The sequence below is a fragment of the Diabrotica undecimpunctata genome, chromosome 8, assembly GCF_040954645.1.
Source record: "Diabrotica undecimpunctata isolate CICGRU chromosome 8, icDiaUnde3, whole genome shotgun sequence".
Lineage (NCBI taxonomy): Eukaryota > Metazoa > Arthropoda > Insecta > Coleoptera > Chrysomelidae > Diabrotica > Diabrotica undecimpunctata.
Genome location: NC_092810.1, coordinates 94428849 through 94445367, shown reverse-complemented (window position 1 = coordinate 94445367; position 16519 = coordinate 94428849). Strand labels below are relative to the sequence as shown.

The 16519-nt window shown below is 33.3% G+C and overlaps 1 protein-coding gene across 1 annotated transcript in view; it reads right to left on the bottom strand.

Annotated features, from left to right (window-relative positions):
* LOC140448488 (uncharacterized) overlaps positions 1–16519 on the bottom strand; it is a 36076-nt gene that overhangs the window by 15175 nt on the left and 4382 nt on the right. The window contains exons 2-3 of the mRNA XM_072541573.1: positions 14391–15385; positions 8984–9126 (exon numbers count right to left, since the gene is read on the bottom strand). Of these exons, the coding sequence (XP_072397674.1) occupies positions 8984–9126; positions 14391–15385 (1138 nt within the window). The remainder of the gene's footprint in view (positions 1–8983; positions 9127–14390; positions 15386–16519) is intronic.

Sequence of the window (16519 nt, the reverse complement as noted above, 5' to 3'; positions counted from 1 at the left end):
CCTACTGACAAACAGACGAACATAATCTATAGGATCGAAATTTTATTTTCATAATATTATTGGTTATACCACTTAAGGGTTGTCATTCCCGAAGGTACTTTTTAAAATGGCCGTTTTAACGGTACAATAACAGAGTAACAGCACTTTATTTAATTAAATTACAACTGACTTTAAAATAGAAATTTACAGTATTTATAAGAAATTAATTGATGACGATCTGTCTGCAATGTGTGTCAAAACTGCTGATCGGCTGGACTATTAAACTGCAATACCGCTGACAATCGGTGTTAATGTATCGTAATTTACCTTATACACATTTATATTTGCGACAAGAAAAAAATCTCTGTCGATTCTAGTAAAACAGTAGTGGTCAGTTTTACAAAAAGACGGACTCTAGATAATATTTAAATGCCTGCTTTGTATGAAGAAATTGTTAAAGAGGCGAATGAGGTCAAATATCTAATTGATGTACAAACTCCATTTAGTAAATTTAGTTGAAGTTCACGCAGATGTACTGGCTATCTATGACTGTAGTCAAACCTCCTGTTACATATAGCCCTAGAATGATGGTCTAAATGCCAAAAAGGCTATCAGAGAGAAGTTAAGCAAGCTTCGGCGAAAGAAATGCTTAATCATAACGACGATGTCAACTACCTCTATGGTCTCCATATGCTGGAAAAGGAAGCGAAGGTATGAGCATACAAAAGCAAGATAAGCATAAATTTTCCTCAATTTTCGCAAAAGTATTAACAATAGGCTGTAATATCCTCACCATCACAAGAAGTGACTTGGATCAAATCATCATGAAACCGATCTAAAAAAACTTAAAATAAAGATGATAACCAATGCATGTAAAAGAAAAGCCGAAGACGACATAACAGAAAAGCCTGCCAAAGTTATAAGAACTGCTGTTACTAAGTGTGATACCAATTTGCTGGCGGTGCCTGATATAGCCAAGATTCCGTTACCAAGAAGCGTATCAGTCCATAAAGCGGTTATTAATTATTGCCTCTGAATCCTTTCATTCGAGGTTTAATTCTTATTTTTTTCAACGCATCCTTTTATTTTTATTTTTATTGAAAAGTTAAAAGAATTTCAAGTGGACACTGATGAAAAAATAATTTGCAAATATCATCAAAAATTAAAGATAGTACCGTTAAAGCTAAATTGGCATTTTTGGAGAAAATGATAAATAAACTACGATCCCAACAAATACGTAGGTTAGATTTTTTAAAAGCTATATCGTATCATTCCTATAATAGCAAATACATAATTGTTTTCATGTAAATATATTAACTGTAAAATGTACAAAAATTATTAGTGTATTAAGTTGTATTATATTTCGATATTATTACCGCTCTAAAGAAATAAAATGTATATTATTTTTATTAAAATAAATAAATAAAGTAATTAATTATAATATGTAGTATAAATATTACAACATTATTAATATATTAATAATGTTGTCGCGCATTGTCTTGCGTGAGAATAAAGTCCTTACCTATAAAATAGTGAATATGGGAAAATATGGTCGGTAACCCCGTGAACCACGGTAAAAGATAATTAATATATCTTAGTGCTTTCAATGCTTTAACCTCAACAAAACGGTCAGTACGACCATCATCATTATCATCATTCTGGCTTAACAACCCTGCGTGGATACTAGCCTGCTTAAGAATTTCTCTTCAGCCGTCCCTATCCATCGCCTTTCTCTGTCAAACACGTATTCCTATATTTCTCATGTCTTCAACGTAGGCTGAGGGGTCCGCGAATTAATTTCCAAAAACTTTTTTTACATGGATATTTATTTCACGGCTCAAATAAAAACATGTCAAATAAAAATATAGGGCCCTAATTATCATAATATTGTTGTCGTTTATTTAGAAACATAAACTTGACAACCACGTAAATAAATATATATTAATGCGACGTATGTGCCTGTTTTTCTAAAACTAGCTTTTCAAACCTAGGCTCTGGGGTTCTAAGCGATTTTTCACTTTCGTTAATAGCAGGTATTGATAAGAAACTTAAGTCACATAATTCAGATGTTGCTAGCTTAGCTTACATCCTTCTGGTTCAAAACTAATACAAGCTTTGGAAAAAAGAAGTCTAGTTTTAACATTCAATTCAGTTAATTTTTTTTTAAATTTTGTTGGACTTCAGTTTGTTGAAAAGAATTATCCAAAAAAGAAATCAGTACCCATCTATATTTATCGAGGCTAGTTTAAATTTCTTTGTTCACATATTCAAAGAGCTGTTGTTTTATATTGTCCAAAGTAGCAGTATAGCGTGTAGTTGTCGTTTTCAAGTAGTATTCTGTCAACGAAGTATTGATAATAAGGAAGATGATCTGTCTGGAAAAGTACCAGTTTGTTAGCTATTTCCTGGTGAATAATCTTTTTTACTGAGTCATGGCGTTCTTTATACTCAGTACCAATAAACGCCTGGCAGCCCCCAGTAAGATTTTGGATGGTTTCTTGGGCTTTTCATCCATATCGGCATTTGTCGTTTTGGACTTAAGGGTCTTTGACAATATATTTCAGGTAATTTTTCGTTGAAATAAACTGATTCTGAATGGGAAGTAGGAAACCCTCACTCTTGGGAAACATCTTTCCTGATGCCAGCCAATAGTTCGACGCTGTATCTTGGCTGATCTCATTGAGATGTCGTCCACGCAGAGGTTTACTCATTCAGGTGCGCATTTTAAAGTGAGCAGTTTAAGTGTCGTTGTATTATTTACTGCGCAAATTGCTCGATGTAAAGTAGATATCTCAGCCTACACCTGAAAATAAGTTCTTAAATTAACAACCTGTGTATACAGTTGCTCACCCATGTTCAAAAGTCCTCTTCTCCCTTGACATTGCGGTAATGTTGTTCTCTCTACTGCACTGCGTGGATGGTGTTTTTGCGCCTTTGTGAGAAGTGTTCTTACTTTTCGCTGAAGACTCTCTATATCCGTTTTTGACCGCGTTATAAAACCAAATGAGCAGCTAAGCGCGAAACAGGCGTATGTATTTAATGCCTTAAATAGATTTTTACTATTAAAATATGACCAATTTAGCTGTCTTTCTCTTTGCACAAACTCAGAAGTTAATTTGGTTTTTTATTTGTTTACAGTAAATTATCCGTTGCTTGCTTTACTCCGGGATATTTGTATATATCATTTTCACCCATTGCTTCGATGTTTTGGCCATCTTGCATATCGAAGCCTCCGGGCTGAACCTTTCCTCTGATTATACTTATAATACGGAACTTGTCTAATTCAAAGTGCATACTGATATAATTTAAGAAAGTTTTCAATTTTCAGCATCTGATCCAGGTAGTTTAGACTGGAAGCTATCAATTTCAAATCATCCATATACTTGATGATTAAGCTTCGCCACAACAGTATTGTTATTTGGGATGCTAAAATCTGAGTCAGCGGAGTTCAGTAGCTGAAATAGTGGGTTCACCGCTAAACAGAAACAAAGTAGACTTAACGAGTCACCTGAAAAATGCCCCGGTTAATTGGGATTTCTTAAGTTTTCACCGGGTATTTAAAGTTGAATTTTAGTCTTCCATTTCATCATTATATTCTTTAAAAAGATCATTATACTATCATCGAATTATTTATATAATTTTAATATATCTATAAGCCGTACTAAATCAAAGGCCTTATTGTAGTCAATGAAGGCAGTAAAAAGGTTCCTTTTTTTGGTGTATGCCTGGTTAGAAATGACTGAGTTGAAAGTTGTTATTTGTAGCCCATGAAACCTTTAATGCATTCTTTCTGTTGAGGCTCTATGATATTATTTAGAGAACAGTGTTGGTAGATACGCTGGGCTACACAGGATGTGTCCTTTGATATTAGATAAGTGGTTCCCTGAGTGAGAAATAGTGGTATTTACTGCGTATTTGAAATAACATGATTAACTAGTACTGTTAAAAGCTCATGAACACTCCACAACTTCTTTAGCCAGAAGTTTTAACCTACGTCTGATCCAGAAGATTTCCAGTTATGAAGCTCTTTGATAATGTTTGAGACTTCTTCAGTGGTGAAAGGTTCATAAGGAATATTACTATAGTGTTGACAGTTGTTTGTCATGTCTTTAATCCATCCAGCATTGTTGTTACGAAAATCCGTCGAAAATTGGTTTCCTCAAAACTCATGAATTTCTTCTTGGCTTGGGTAGGATTTATTTGGAATTTTATCAATGGAATTCAGTTTCCTATAAAAAGTCTTCTCTACATGCTCAAAAAGTATATTGTCGCATTTTCGGTTATTACTAACTTTGTATCTCCTTAGAAGATCTGAATAAACGGAGAGTTTTTGTTTTAATGTGTCCAGACAGTGTTGAGCTGTGTTGTTCTCTGGATCATGTTGTGAGTGTCTTGGAGTGTTCAGAATGATTTCTTCAGCTTTTTTAATTACTTTTTGACTTTTCACTCCTCGGATGTGTTCCGTAATTTGTAGAATATCCCTTCGTAATAATTCAATTTTCCTCAGCAGTCGCCTTTCTTAGGGTGCAATTCTGTTTTCAGTATTTTCTGTAATCCGTCGTGTTCTGATCTTAATGCCCATAACATTAGCAATTGCTTTTGCTGCACAGTAAATCAGCACATGCAAATATTCTAATGTATGAATTTCCATAATATAATTGGGTAGGACTTCAGTATTCACAATTTGTAACAGCGCGCCTAGTTTCTTACAAGAGTTTATTTTTGGTAGCGGTGGTCTGCTAAGTGGGTTTGTCCCATTAAACTTTTGTACAGCATGCGCCATTTCACTTACCAGGCTATCATGCAACTCGTTATTGTGCTTCTGCGTATTAACAGGTTGAGTTTCTTGCATGGTAATCTCCCGTTCGACTTCGCTTCTGATGGTATCGCGTCTAGTCTTTGCGATAAGATTATTTCTTATAATTACCCCGTATTGATCTGCTATTCTCTGTTCAGATACTTGAATCTCTGGGTACTTCCTGCAAAATTCAGCATACAGATTTTGTCGATAGCCGATCGTTTCTTGACTGAGGTTTGTTTTCTTGTAATAGAAGCTTAAAATGTTTTTGTTTATAGACACAGTTTATTTCATGCGCTTCCTCAGTCATCCTGCTTGAGTGAGCGTCGGCAGATGTTCCAGCGCAGCACCTTCAGCAGGTGGAGCTAACTTTGTTGTTTGGCGCACTTATGGGTCTTCTTGTCGTTGGGCCGTAGCTGATTGTATGACAAGGGCCCACCTCCTTAACACCCTGCCACCGACGTCCCACATACTGACATGTCCAGCGCCGGCTTCAGACATGCCCTGGCGATCCTCAGGCAGTGACTCTAAACATAAATCCTAATTCACAATTTTCATGGGTGTACATTTTATACCTACTACTGCCAGGTGGCAGTTTTTATTTCACGGCAAGTATACCTGCTACCCTCTCGGTATCGGTGCTACGTATACTCAGAAAGCATCCACCATTCGCAGGAGGCCACTCCTAATAGAAGAACTGACAAAAACTCCCACAGGAAAAATGTACGCTATTATTATTTCATCATCTCCACATTTTTTACAATTTAATATGCCACTCCAAATAACAATAGAACACCCAACAGTGCGTTTCAGCCTGGAATCACATACGCCAGAGAGCACAACCACACATGTCCCAAATAAATTACAAAACTACATCTAATCTAGCTGCATAACAAAATAATGATATACCAGAATCAAATTTTATAATGAAGTAACTTAGAAATCAAATGGGTACAACGATATATCTGATTTTTACTCTCGTTAATAAAATATCTTAATGACGCCAAGCATACGCAAGGAATTCGTGCTTTTATACAAAAAAATAATAAAGACATAATTTTTGTAAGTAAAACACTTTTTACAAATTATAGCTACTTTAAAATACCAGGCTATAATACAACTTACATACTTAAACTTGGCCGTCCACAAGAAGATGAAATCGCTTTTGTACAAAGTTGAAGAAGTAAAGTTGCAATGAGTCATCGAAGAGCTAATTGATCCAAAGTGCCCTCATTTCTTCAATGTAGCTGTCAAGCATTCTGTATAGCCAAATCTATACCGTGAGTAAACAAACGGAAGTACCACTTTTTTCCTCTAATATCAGTTTTATATAAATCGCATTGATCTACGCTACCATATTTCAATTATATAATTTTACCATAAATGGCTGAGGAACAAGTATCGTTTTTTTTTCTTGTTGCGAGATCCCTTTACTTTATAAATAGGATTCGCACCAACTGCGTTCGAGCACAGCGATACAAAACTATTATCGTGCCAGCTGACAATTGTCAATTTCTTATTTGCGTCACACTTAGCATCATTCGAATCTCTTTTATCTGTTTGTAACTCCTTTGCTAATTTTAGCAAAGTTTTTGGTATTCTCTTACTTTTTCTGGTTCCCGTTCCTCTGTTATTTTTTCCGTCAGCTAATGAAATATTTCAACTCCCCTATAATCTAAAAATATCAAAATAACTGAGTACCACACCTACACCAACACCGAAATCCTTGTATTTAGGCGATACGTGTATTGATGCTTTCTGGTGTGGTTTAAACCACGTCACGTATCCATTTTTTATCAACATGAGATTATCAACAGGCAACAACAATTTACGTTCATGACTTCACGGGGCCAATACTAATATCTGCCATATACTGCTCGCCAAAACATAACAATAAAATGGAACAATACCAAGATTATCTCGTTCATAGTCGTTAGCTGGTGGTTAGGTAGTGATGGTAGTAACAATACCTGGTGGAGACTGGAACGCCAAACATACACAATGAGGTTTTAAGGTCATAACCACTAAGGGCAGGACATTATTTGCAGCAATATCAAATAACAAGTCAAAATACTTAAATACTGGCCACCCTATTGGCACAGCGATCCTAGAAAATTGCCCGATCTACTAGACTTTTGGGTCATAAAAGGAATCAGTAAAACTTATTTTTAGGTAGATTCTTACCTAGATTTATTCTCGGATCACTCGCCAATCATAACCTAGTTGTCCAATAAAATTATTGAAAACCCAAGAGAAACAACTCTATATAACCATAATATAAACTGGATTGTTTTAGGGAACACTTATATGCACCAATAAATCTGCCAATTCCATTAAAATGACAAAAATGAACAGAATTTGCAACAAAAGAATTTACAATGGCTATTCAAAAAACAACGTATGCAGAAACCCTGACTATTGACTGCACTAAACCCGGAAAAGATCTTGACCCCACAGTGAAACAAAAAATACTACTAATGCGCAAGCGACAAAGCAAAACTAAACAGAGCTACCAAAGATCTAATAAAGCTACTAAATAATATCAAAATTAAAGCTATCCACGATTTCCTAGGTTCTCTTGTAGACTCTAAGGATACAGACTGACATACTCGCTTTGAAAGCCAACAAAAAGTAACACAACAATAACACACCTAAAACAATATTGTCCTACAAAAGAGACATGAAGGTAAATGAGCCAGAGATAACCAAAGATAAAGCTTATGCTTTTACCACAGGCCTTGCTGAGCACCTAGTAACAGTTTTTGTACCAAACGAACCAGGCAGTGCATTTTCAATACCGTCATCAGAACAGATTACTTTCCGAGTCAATGGAAAATTTTCCATATTGTCTTGACACCAAAAGCTGAAAAAAAAGCAGAAGACCCAAAATCCTATAGACCTATAAGTTTGCTGCCGATTCTACCGTATTCAAAAAGCTATTGATACGATTAATTCAAACCTTAGAAGAAACTAAACATATTCCGGACCACAAATTTGACTTCAGATTAAAGCATGGGACAAATGAACAGGTCCACAGAATAGTAAAAAAAATCTCCAGCGCGCTGAAATGTAAATCCTAACTCTAAGCAAACTTTATAGACGTCAGTTAAGCCTTCGATAAGGTTTGTTATGAAGGCCAACTTTATACGATAAAGAAACAATTGCCATATCCTTTCTTTCCTTTACTTAAATCCTACCTATCAGATGGACACTTCCTGATAAAGCAGCATGATAAATACACTCAGCTTCATCCTATCAAATCAGCTGTTCCGCAAGGAAGCATACTAGGACCTATTTTATTCCTAATTTACACTGCATACCTCTCATTCAGCAGCAACACAGAAATTGCTTATTTTGCAGACGACATCACAATACTGTAAAAGTAAAAATTGCGGTAGTAGACGATTACTTAAGAATTCAGACAGTATGGTCATGTATAAAGAATGTCTGAAGAACGTCTTTCTAAACAAGTTTTAATGTAGACTTGTCACGGCAGAAGAAAAAGGGGAAGGCCCCATGTTAATTGGAGAGAAGATACCAATCTGAAAGTGGAAGAAAGAGTCCTAGAACAAGACATAGACGAACCAAGAAGAGTGGCGACTGGTTATTGGAAGGCGTAGGAAAACAACTATATAATATATATCTTACACTTTAAGCTAAGCACGCTGTATAATATATACCTTATCGTTTAAGTAACACAAGCTAAAAGATTTGTGGTTTGCAGACCAACTAGTAGTCCAACGTTGCTTAGACGTCACCAGATGGCAATATTGGTGTTTGCTTGTTAACTCCACATCTTGATTAGAATGGTTCTGATTGAATTCTTCGAAGTGTAGAAAGTGAAGTAAGAGTGTAGAAAGTGAAGTCTAAATAAAGGATTTATTGAGTATACTACATCTTAGTAATGGAGGAAGATCGCTAATGGTATGTGTCGAAATATCAATGTCAGGTCATACGATATTTAACACGATCCTCCAAGATTTGCGTCCCACACTTCACTGCTTTAAAGCATTTAAAATACAAAATGGTTTTTGTCTTGACGTTGAATAACAATGGTTACAAAAAATATTATCATCTAATTCTGCGTTAATAATTTTAGATCACACTTAAAAAAGGAATACAAAGTTTCTTTCAGTTAATTAGTACATTAAAACATTTTATGTTGGTTTATTACTCGTGAAAAACAAAATTAAAATTTATACTTACAATATCGACCGCAAAGGCTTTTCCCACAATATTTGTGTTGATTTTCCACTAAAAGGTAATCCTTGTAACATCCGTAGCTACTTTGTAATTGAAAATCAGCCATAAAAACTTGTAAACCGCAATATCCGGGTCGCTTTTTAAACCTAGAAGATCATTATTATGCTTTAATGCATTTATTATCATTTTATAATCGAAAATTTCATGTAATACTATTTAATCAAAGTAATATTACCTTTTTTATGCTAAATATATATTTCAAATTAATTTTTAATACAAAGATTAGAATGCAGGTTAAAATATAGTCTTTTTTGGCTTTAACATTTTACTCTTTTTCAAACTAGGATCTATCTTCACTGTTAGTCGTCAACGGTCTGGACTCGGCAAAACCCTAGATATCACGCTAGTATTACTGAAGGATTTTATTTGTATTATAGAAAATTAAAAAAAAGTCATAAAAACACTATTACAAAAAAAAATCACAAAAAGCACTTATTTTTTCTGTTTGGATTTTTTCCTGTTTCTTTATTTCTTTTAACATAATCATACAACAAAAATTATTGTTTTCTTCGCTAACTAACTATGTCGTCTTTTCTGCAGTACCCCAGTCTATTTCGGAAAAAATTATTGATTTCACGTAAAAATCTTATACGTAGTAATTTTGCTTTGTTTTTTTTTAAACAATCATTAAGATTGCAAAAACCATTTTTGCCTATAAAACGTTTCTTATATATTTTAGAAAAAAAATGTTTCAAATAAAAGTTGCAGATTTTAACAATTTTTATGGTTTTCAAGTTTCTAAATTAAAATATATAAACAATTGACTGAGAACATTCCAAAAAACCCCTAATTTTTACACTTATTTGTAAATGTAAATAACTTTAAATCCGTAAACTAATTTGTCGAAACCAAATTCAGATTTTTGCTTTAATCTGTGCCTTCTAAGAATTTCAAGGCAAAACAGACGTTGATAAAGATGTTATTAGAGACATGGGGACTCTAAAATTGCATTCCACAACATATCTCCTCAACTAAGCAAAAATCCTTAGCGAATTGGTTTCTAGTACTGATAAAGAGTATACCGGAATAAAAGGAAAAAGACAGTTAAGATTTGATTTCACGTATAGTGCGTCCGGATATTACTGATTTATTATCAGATGTCGCTATTTGCGTCCATCCGAAGCCATGTTAGAGTTGCTTCTCAAGACAGGAAAGATATATTTTCACGTTCAGAGCGTCTGTGAATAACCGTTCTGATGATCCCTTTTAGGGTGAAATACGTATAAGCGGATATACCGACGCACTATACGTGAAATCAAATCTTAACTGTCTTTTTCCTTTTATTCCGGTATACTTTTTATGAGTACTAGAAACCAATTCACTAAGGATTTTTGCTTAGTTGAGGAGATATGTTGTGGAATGCAATTTTAGATTGCCCATGTCTCTAATAACATCTTTATCAACGTCTGTTTTGACTTGCAATTCTTAGAAGTCACAGAATAAAGCAAAAATCTGAATTTGGTTTCGAAAAATTAGTTTACGGATTTATTATCAGATGTCGCTATTTGCGTCCATACGAAGCCATGTTAGAGTTGCTTCTCAAGACAGGAAAGATTTATTTTCACGTTCAGAGCGTCTATGAATAGCCATTCTGATGATCCCTTTTAGGGTGAAATACGTGTAAGTGGATATACAGACGCACTACACGTGAAATCAAATCTTAACTGTCTTTTTCCTTTTCTTTCCGTAAATAAGTTTGTTTTTTTGCGTTACAACATATAATATAACTTCTTGGAATTATAAAGATTAATGAGTTATTGAATTGTGTTAAATATCAGCTTGATCTACTAAATAGTTTGAGAAACAAACTACAAATTGAGAAATTTGTACCATGTAACCTGCAAGAAATAAAATCGTGCAAGACTGCGAATGTATTGGGACCAATCTTTAAACATTGATATTTTTCCAGACACAATGACATTGAATCGTATTTATAAACTTCGCATCCACTTATATTGTGTTGACAATCTGGAACCCAGACAGAGTAACGACAAACTATGGAAAGTTCAACCAGTTTTTAAATCAGTCCTTAAGAGATAAATCATGCCCTTCAAAGGAAGATTGTCTATAAACCAATACAATAAAAACAAAGCCAATCCATGAGGAGTAAAACTGTATTTATTAGGTGGTGAAGGTGGATTGATTTACAATTTTCCAATCTATCAAGGTAGTACCACAGAAATAAAACCTTCTTATTTGAAATATGGACAGGGTGCAGCTATCGTATTGCAATTATCAAAAATACTTGAACCTAATGAGCATGCATTGTACCGTGACAATTATTTTACGAGCTATACCCTTTTACAAATTCTCAACCAAAAATCAATACTTGTTGTTGGTATTGCGAGTATTAATAGATTTGACTAAACCACCTCTTACTAATGTAAAAGATTTTTTCAAAAACGAGAGAGGATCAGCGAAACAAATTATTTCTTTTTATGGAATTCTAGTAACCAGATGGTTAGATAATAAGCCAGTAATAATGATAATGGTATCCAACTTCGTTGGGGTTGGTACAGAAGAAGAATAAAACGTTAGAATTTAAAAAAAAAAATGTTTAATTGACGTAAGTCGACCCGAAGTTAGGCAAAAGTATAATAAGTCCATGGGTGGCATAGATATAACATATGCTCTTATTGCGTTTACAGAACAAAAAATCGTTGCAGGAAGTGGACTGTTCGATTAATCTTTCATGCAGTTGACATGGTCCCAACAAACTCTTGGTTAGAGTATAAACGAGACATGCATACTTTGGGAATTCCACAAAACGATATCATGGACCTACTACACTTTAGGATGAAAGTTGGTAAAGCCCTCATAAAAGTTAACTTTTTCAATAACAGAAAATGGGGAAGACCTTCAACCGATACATCTAGTCCAGTAGTAGCTGCAAAACGTCAAAACATTGATATTAGACCTCTTACTTAGGTGCAATTTAATAATATTAGACATTTTCCAGAGCACCCACAGCTACCTTTACCTTTAAGATGCAAAAACCCTGGTTGTAGGAAAATCAAGATAGAAATGTCAAAAGTACAATGTCCATTTGTGCCTTCAAAAGGAAAGAAATTGCTTTTTTATGTTTCATATGCGCTAGTTTTTTAAATTGGTTAAGTACATTTGGGTACAAATGAATCCATAATATTTTTTTTATATATACATGTTATATTTTTTTAATGTCCAAAATGTGTTATATAAACTGTTTTAAGTACATTTTAGGCAAAAAATATTTTTTCGATTGCTAAAAACAAGCGGTACTGAAAGGGTTAATATCCCTGACTCTCTGTATTATAACTTGCAAATATTAAAATTCATTTCCCTCGTTCCTAATCACGCTTTACATTCAAAGTATTTATCCAATTTGGTATATATGTGCGAGTGAATGATAGTAAGGAGTTTTTTAAGTACATGGCTCATCAAAGTAGTTAGTCTACGTTCTCTGCATTCTCTAGGGTTGGATTTTTTGATACGTTGGTCTCGTATATGTTATTAAATAGCTTGGTAAGAGTTGTGATTATTATGTTGATATTATAATGTTGGGCTGTTTTGAAATTTGGTAGTACCAATAAACTTATTTCTATCTTCTGTATAATTTTATCAACAAATAAATCAAATAGGAATACGTACAGACAGAATCCTCATCTATTCCCGCATTGTGTTAATAGGATGCTATTAGTCGTATTGTTTAAATTTATTACTGTAGTATTGTTGACGTTCAAGCGGTATACGCTTGGCATTTAAAAGTAAACTCTATTAAATGCCTTTTTATATTAGATTTTTCAGTAATTTTTAAGTGATCCAATTACAAATACTGCTTCTGTTATTGATCTATTTCTTTAGCAGCCTTGTGGTTCATCTTCATTCGAAGTATGTTTTTTCAATTTTACTTTTAAAAGCTATACAAATAACTTGATTGTTGTGAAGAGTAAGGCTACAGCTCCGAAATTTTCCGATTTTGATTTTTGGATAAAGTATTATTGATACAAATCATGAATGTGTTGCCTGTGTGAGTCCATTTAAAATAGGTAAATTAAATGCTGAAATTACAAAGCCCACATTAGGGTGCTGTCTTTTAAAGATAACAATTACAGTAATTATGCCAATATTACATGTTTGTGATTATTAATATGAATACAATTGATGAAGCAGACAAAGTAAAATCCATAAATTGGTATAAGATAATCTATTGAATTGAAATAAATCAGTAAATAACCAAAATACTACTTACCTGCCAGTACAAGAATTATTAATTAATGATTCGTGAAACATAGTTTAAACTATCCTGGATTGCTGGTTTGTGATTGTAACTGGTAAAAACTTCGTTTTTTGTTGTCTATTAGAATTTAATCAAATTTACCTCTTAAATTCTAGTAGACAACAATAAACTAAGTTTTTGCAAGTTCCTCTCCTAATGATGTAGTACCAATAAGTGCCCCCTTCTTTAATTTAATGTCTGTTTTGTCATTTTAATTGTGTTCTGTTTGTCCCTAGTTGTCTTTGATTGTCCTTAAGTGTTTTAATTTTAGTAATTTTAATATATCTGACATCACAATTTTCTGCCAAAACAGAAACCAAATTCAATTTATCAAAATTTGATAATTACAAGTTAAAGCAGTTGCACACCCAACTAATGTTGGGTGTGCAACCCAAAATATATCCATGATAAATGTAAATAACTTATAATAATTTAATAATATAAAACATCACTTTCATTTAACAAACATATACATAATATCTTATTCCTATTTCATTTGTTAATATTTCCCCCCTCAAGAACTTCCCCGCTAATTATCAAACAATAAAACAGATGATCACCCATCACCAGCAATCCAGAATAGTTTGAACTATGTTTCACTAATCATTAATTAATAATTCTTGTACCGGCACGTAAGTAGTATTTTGGTTATTTACTAATTTATTTCAATTCAATAGATTATCTTTGTGGGTTTTTACTTTGTCTGATTCATAAGTTTTATTAATATTAATAATCACAGACATGTAATATTGGCATAATTACTGTAATTGTTATCTTTATAAAACAGCACCCTAATGTGGGCTTTGTAATTTCAGTATTTAATTTACCTGGTACCGTTAGACCTGAAGATGCTTGGCAAAATGTAGTAAGCGGAACCGGTCGTTTTTGTGGTAAAATTAAATTGATTGTGAGTAAGTCTTATTTTTATTTCTTTTTACCTATTATTGATACTTTTATGTTAATTACCAAGAAGTATCGTTGATTTAAAAATTTATTTGAACAGTTTATTAAAAGAGTGAAGTAAAAGAGATAAAGTAGGGTATATATAACTTGGTGATGAGAATTTTTTAAGTGTAAAGAAATATTTATACTTGCCTATAACACGTGTTCAAGAGTTTGGGATAATAAAATGGATATCCTGGGCTTTTTAAATATCCACGAACATAGTCCAGCTCAATACAGTTACTTTTCGGCAAAACATCCTTTTGTTGGTGACTATCAGATGCTCTTTTACATGTTTGTAAATTGTTGCCGTAGGCATAACATAACTTGTTCATTTGAACGTTATTCCAATATGTACATTCTTGATGGTTTATAGTGGTTACTATCACAGATACAGTGCTAGTATCTATAAAGGTAGTGGGTTCTGGTTCGATAGGTTGTTCAGGTGCAGAGTTGTAATTTGGTTCTGAAAAAAGATAAAAGCTTTTTATGAGTTTTGGACCTTGCACAAACTTTGAACTTGAGTTTGTATTGCCAACTTCTTCAGTCTTCTCGTGAATTAACTCTGCAGTTTCTATATAAGTTTGATCGTCATTGCTGTCGACACTCATTTTATTATATTGTTGCACTCCACTCTGTCTATTAAACATAGAGTTTCTATACAAAAATGGTAAACTTTGAGTATATCCTGGATAGTATTTTGTTGGACATTCATCTTGGATCACTTCAATAACAAATCCACTTTGGGAGTTTAGAATGACACCTTCACTTCTAAAGACAAGTTCTTTCACGTTTTCACCTTCAAACGTAGTTGTTAGCTTCAGATCCTGATTGCAGCCACAAATAAACTTTCCATCAACTCTTAACCATCCATAAGGACAACTGTTGTGATTGGCTGACCCCAACCAAAAGAACAAAAACGAGAGTTTTAACCTACAAATATTCTTTGTTGCCTTTTGAATTTTTATTTTACAGTCAAGTTTATGGTTGAGAGTAAATGGAAAATTGGGACTAGTTATTATAGATCGTCTAGAGTTGAAGGTGTTTAAACAACACTGTGGCAAATTGTCTTCTGGACTCGGTACTGGCAGGTGAAGTGGACGAAATAATGTTGTTGTAGATTCTGGTTTTACTGTTGTTGTATCAATCTGAAAAAAAGTCGGCTATATTTTGTTGAAAGGTGAACAAGTTAATATTTTTCTTAATTGTAATATATTTTAAGAGCACAATAATTTAATATTTGCCTTACTCTCTTAGTAGTATTAAATTTTCTAGCAATATTGTGATTTTATCGATTATGCTCAACCAAAGTAAAACTAAGGAAGGGCTTAGATTTTTAAGGCGTAAGGATATAAAAAATTTAGGTTAAAAGATGTTCTCTGAAACAAAAAAAAATAAGGAAAAATTAAATTTATTACTCCAGGGGAATCTACTCAGGTCATCAATATAGAAGAACCATACTTCGACACTACTACCAAAGAATATAGACGCTTAGGTTAGGTTAGGTTAGGTAAGGCTAAGCATCTATATTCTTTGCTACTACTATGAACAGGATCGGACAGTTGTTATAGACTTCATCCCTCTGAGACCTGAGAGTTAGATTAGCTCATAGATTTAGTATTTATTTAAATATTTTACCTTAAATGTTTTATTACTGTTTTGTAATATGATATTATTTAATTATATATTCTATTTACATATTGACACACATATATGACATTATATTGACATCTGTTTTTAAGTTCAATGAAATAAACTTGTTGTTATTTGCCTCGGAAGCACAGAAAACGCTTTAAAATATCAAGTCTATTCAACCAGTTATTCAAATAATCCCATTTTAAAAGAGAAATACAATAGATGCAGAATACAGATAGAAATACAATGATTTATGATGGTGCATGTGTCCCACCAACTCTTGGGCCCATCTAAAAAGATTTTTTCGATGATTTAGAGAAACATTTAATGAGTTACGCCAGATATTTTTTTATTTACATTTCTCCTTTCTATTTGAATTATTCATTATTTTTTAATATTAGCGATCTCAATATCTGTTACATAAACATTTTGATTGTATACTATTCAGGGGGGGGGGGGCAGATCAATAACACAAAAATAAAGCGTCATTTTTACACCTGGAGACCACCAGCAGATCACCTGAACGAGTAGCCAAATACCTTGATATGCATAAATAAAAGATACAGAAATTCAGTATGAGCCGTGAAAACATATCCAAGTGCAGATGTACAAAGAAATCACAATATTCTTATAGGAAATATAAGACT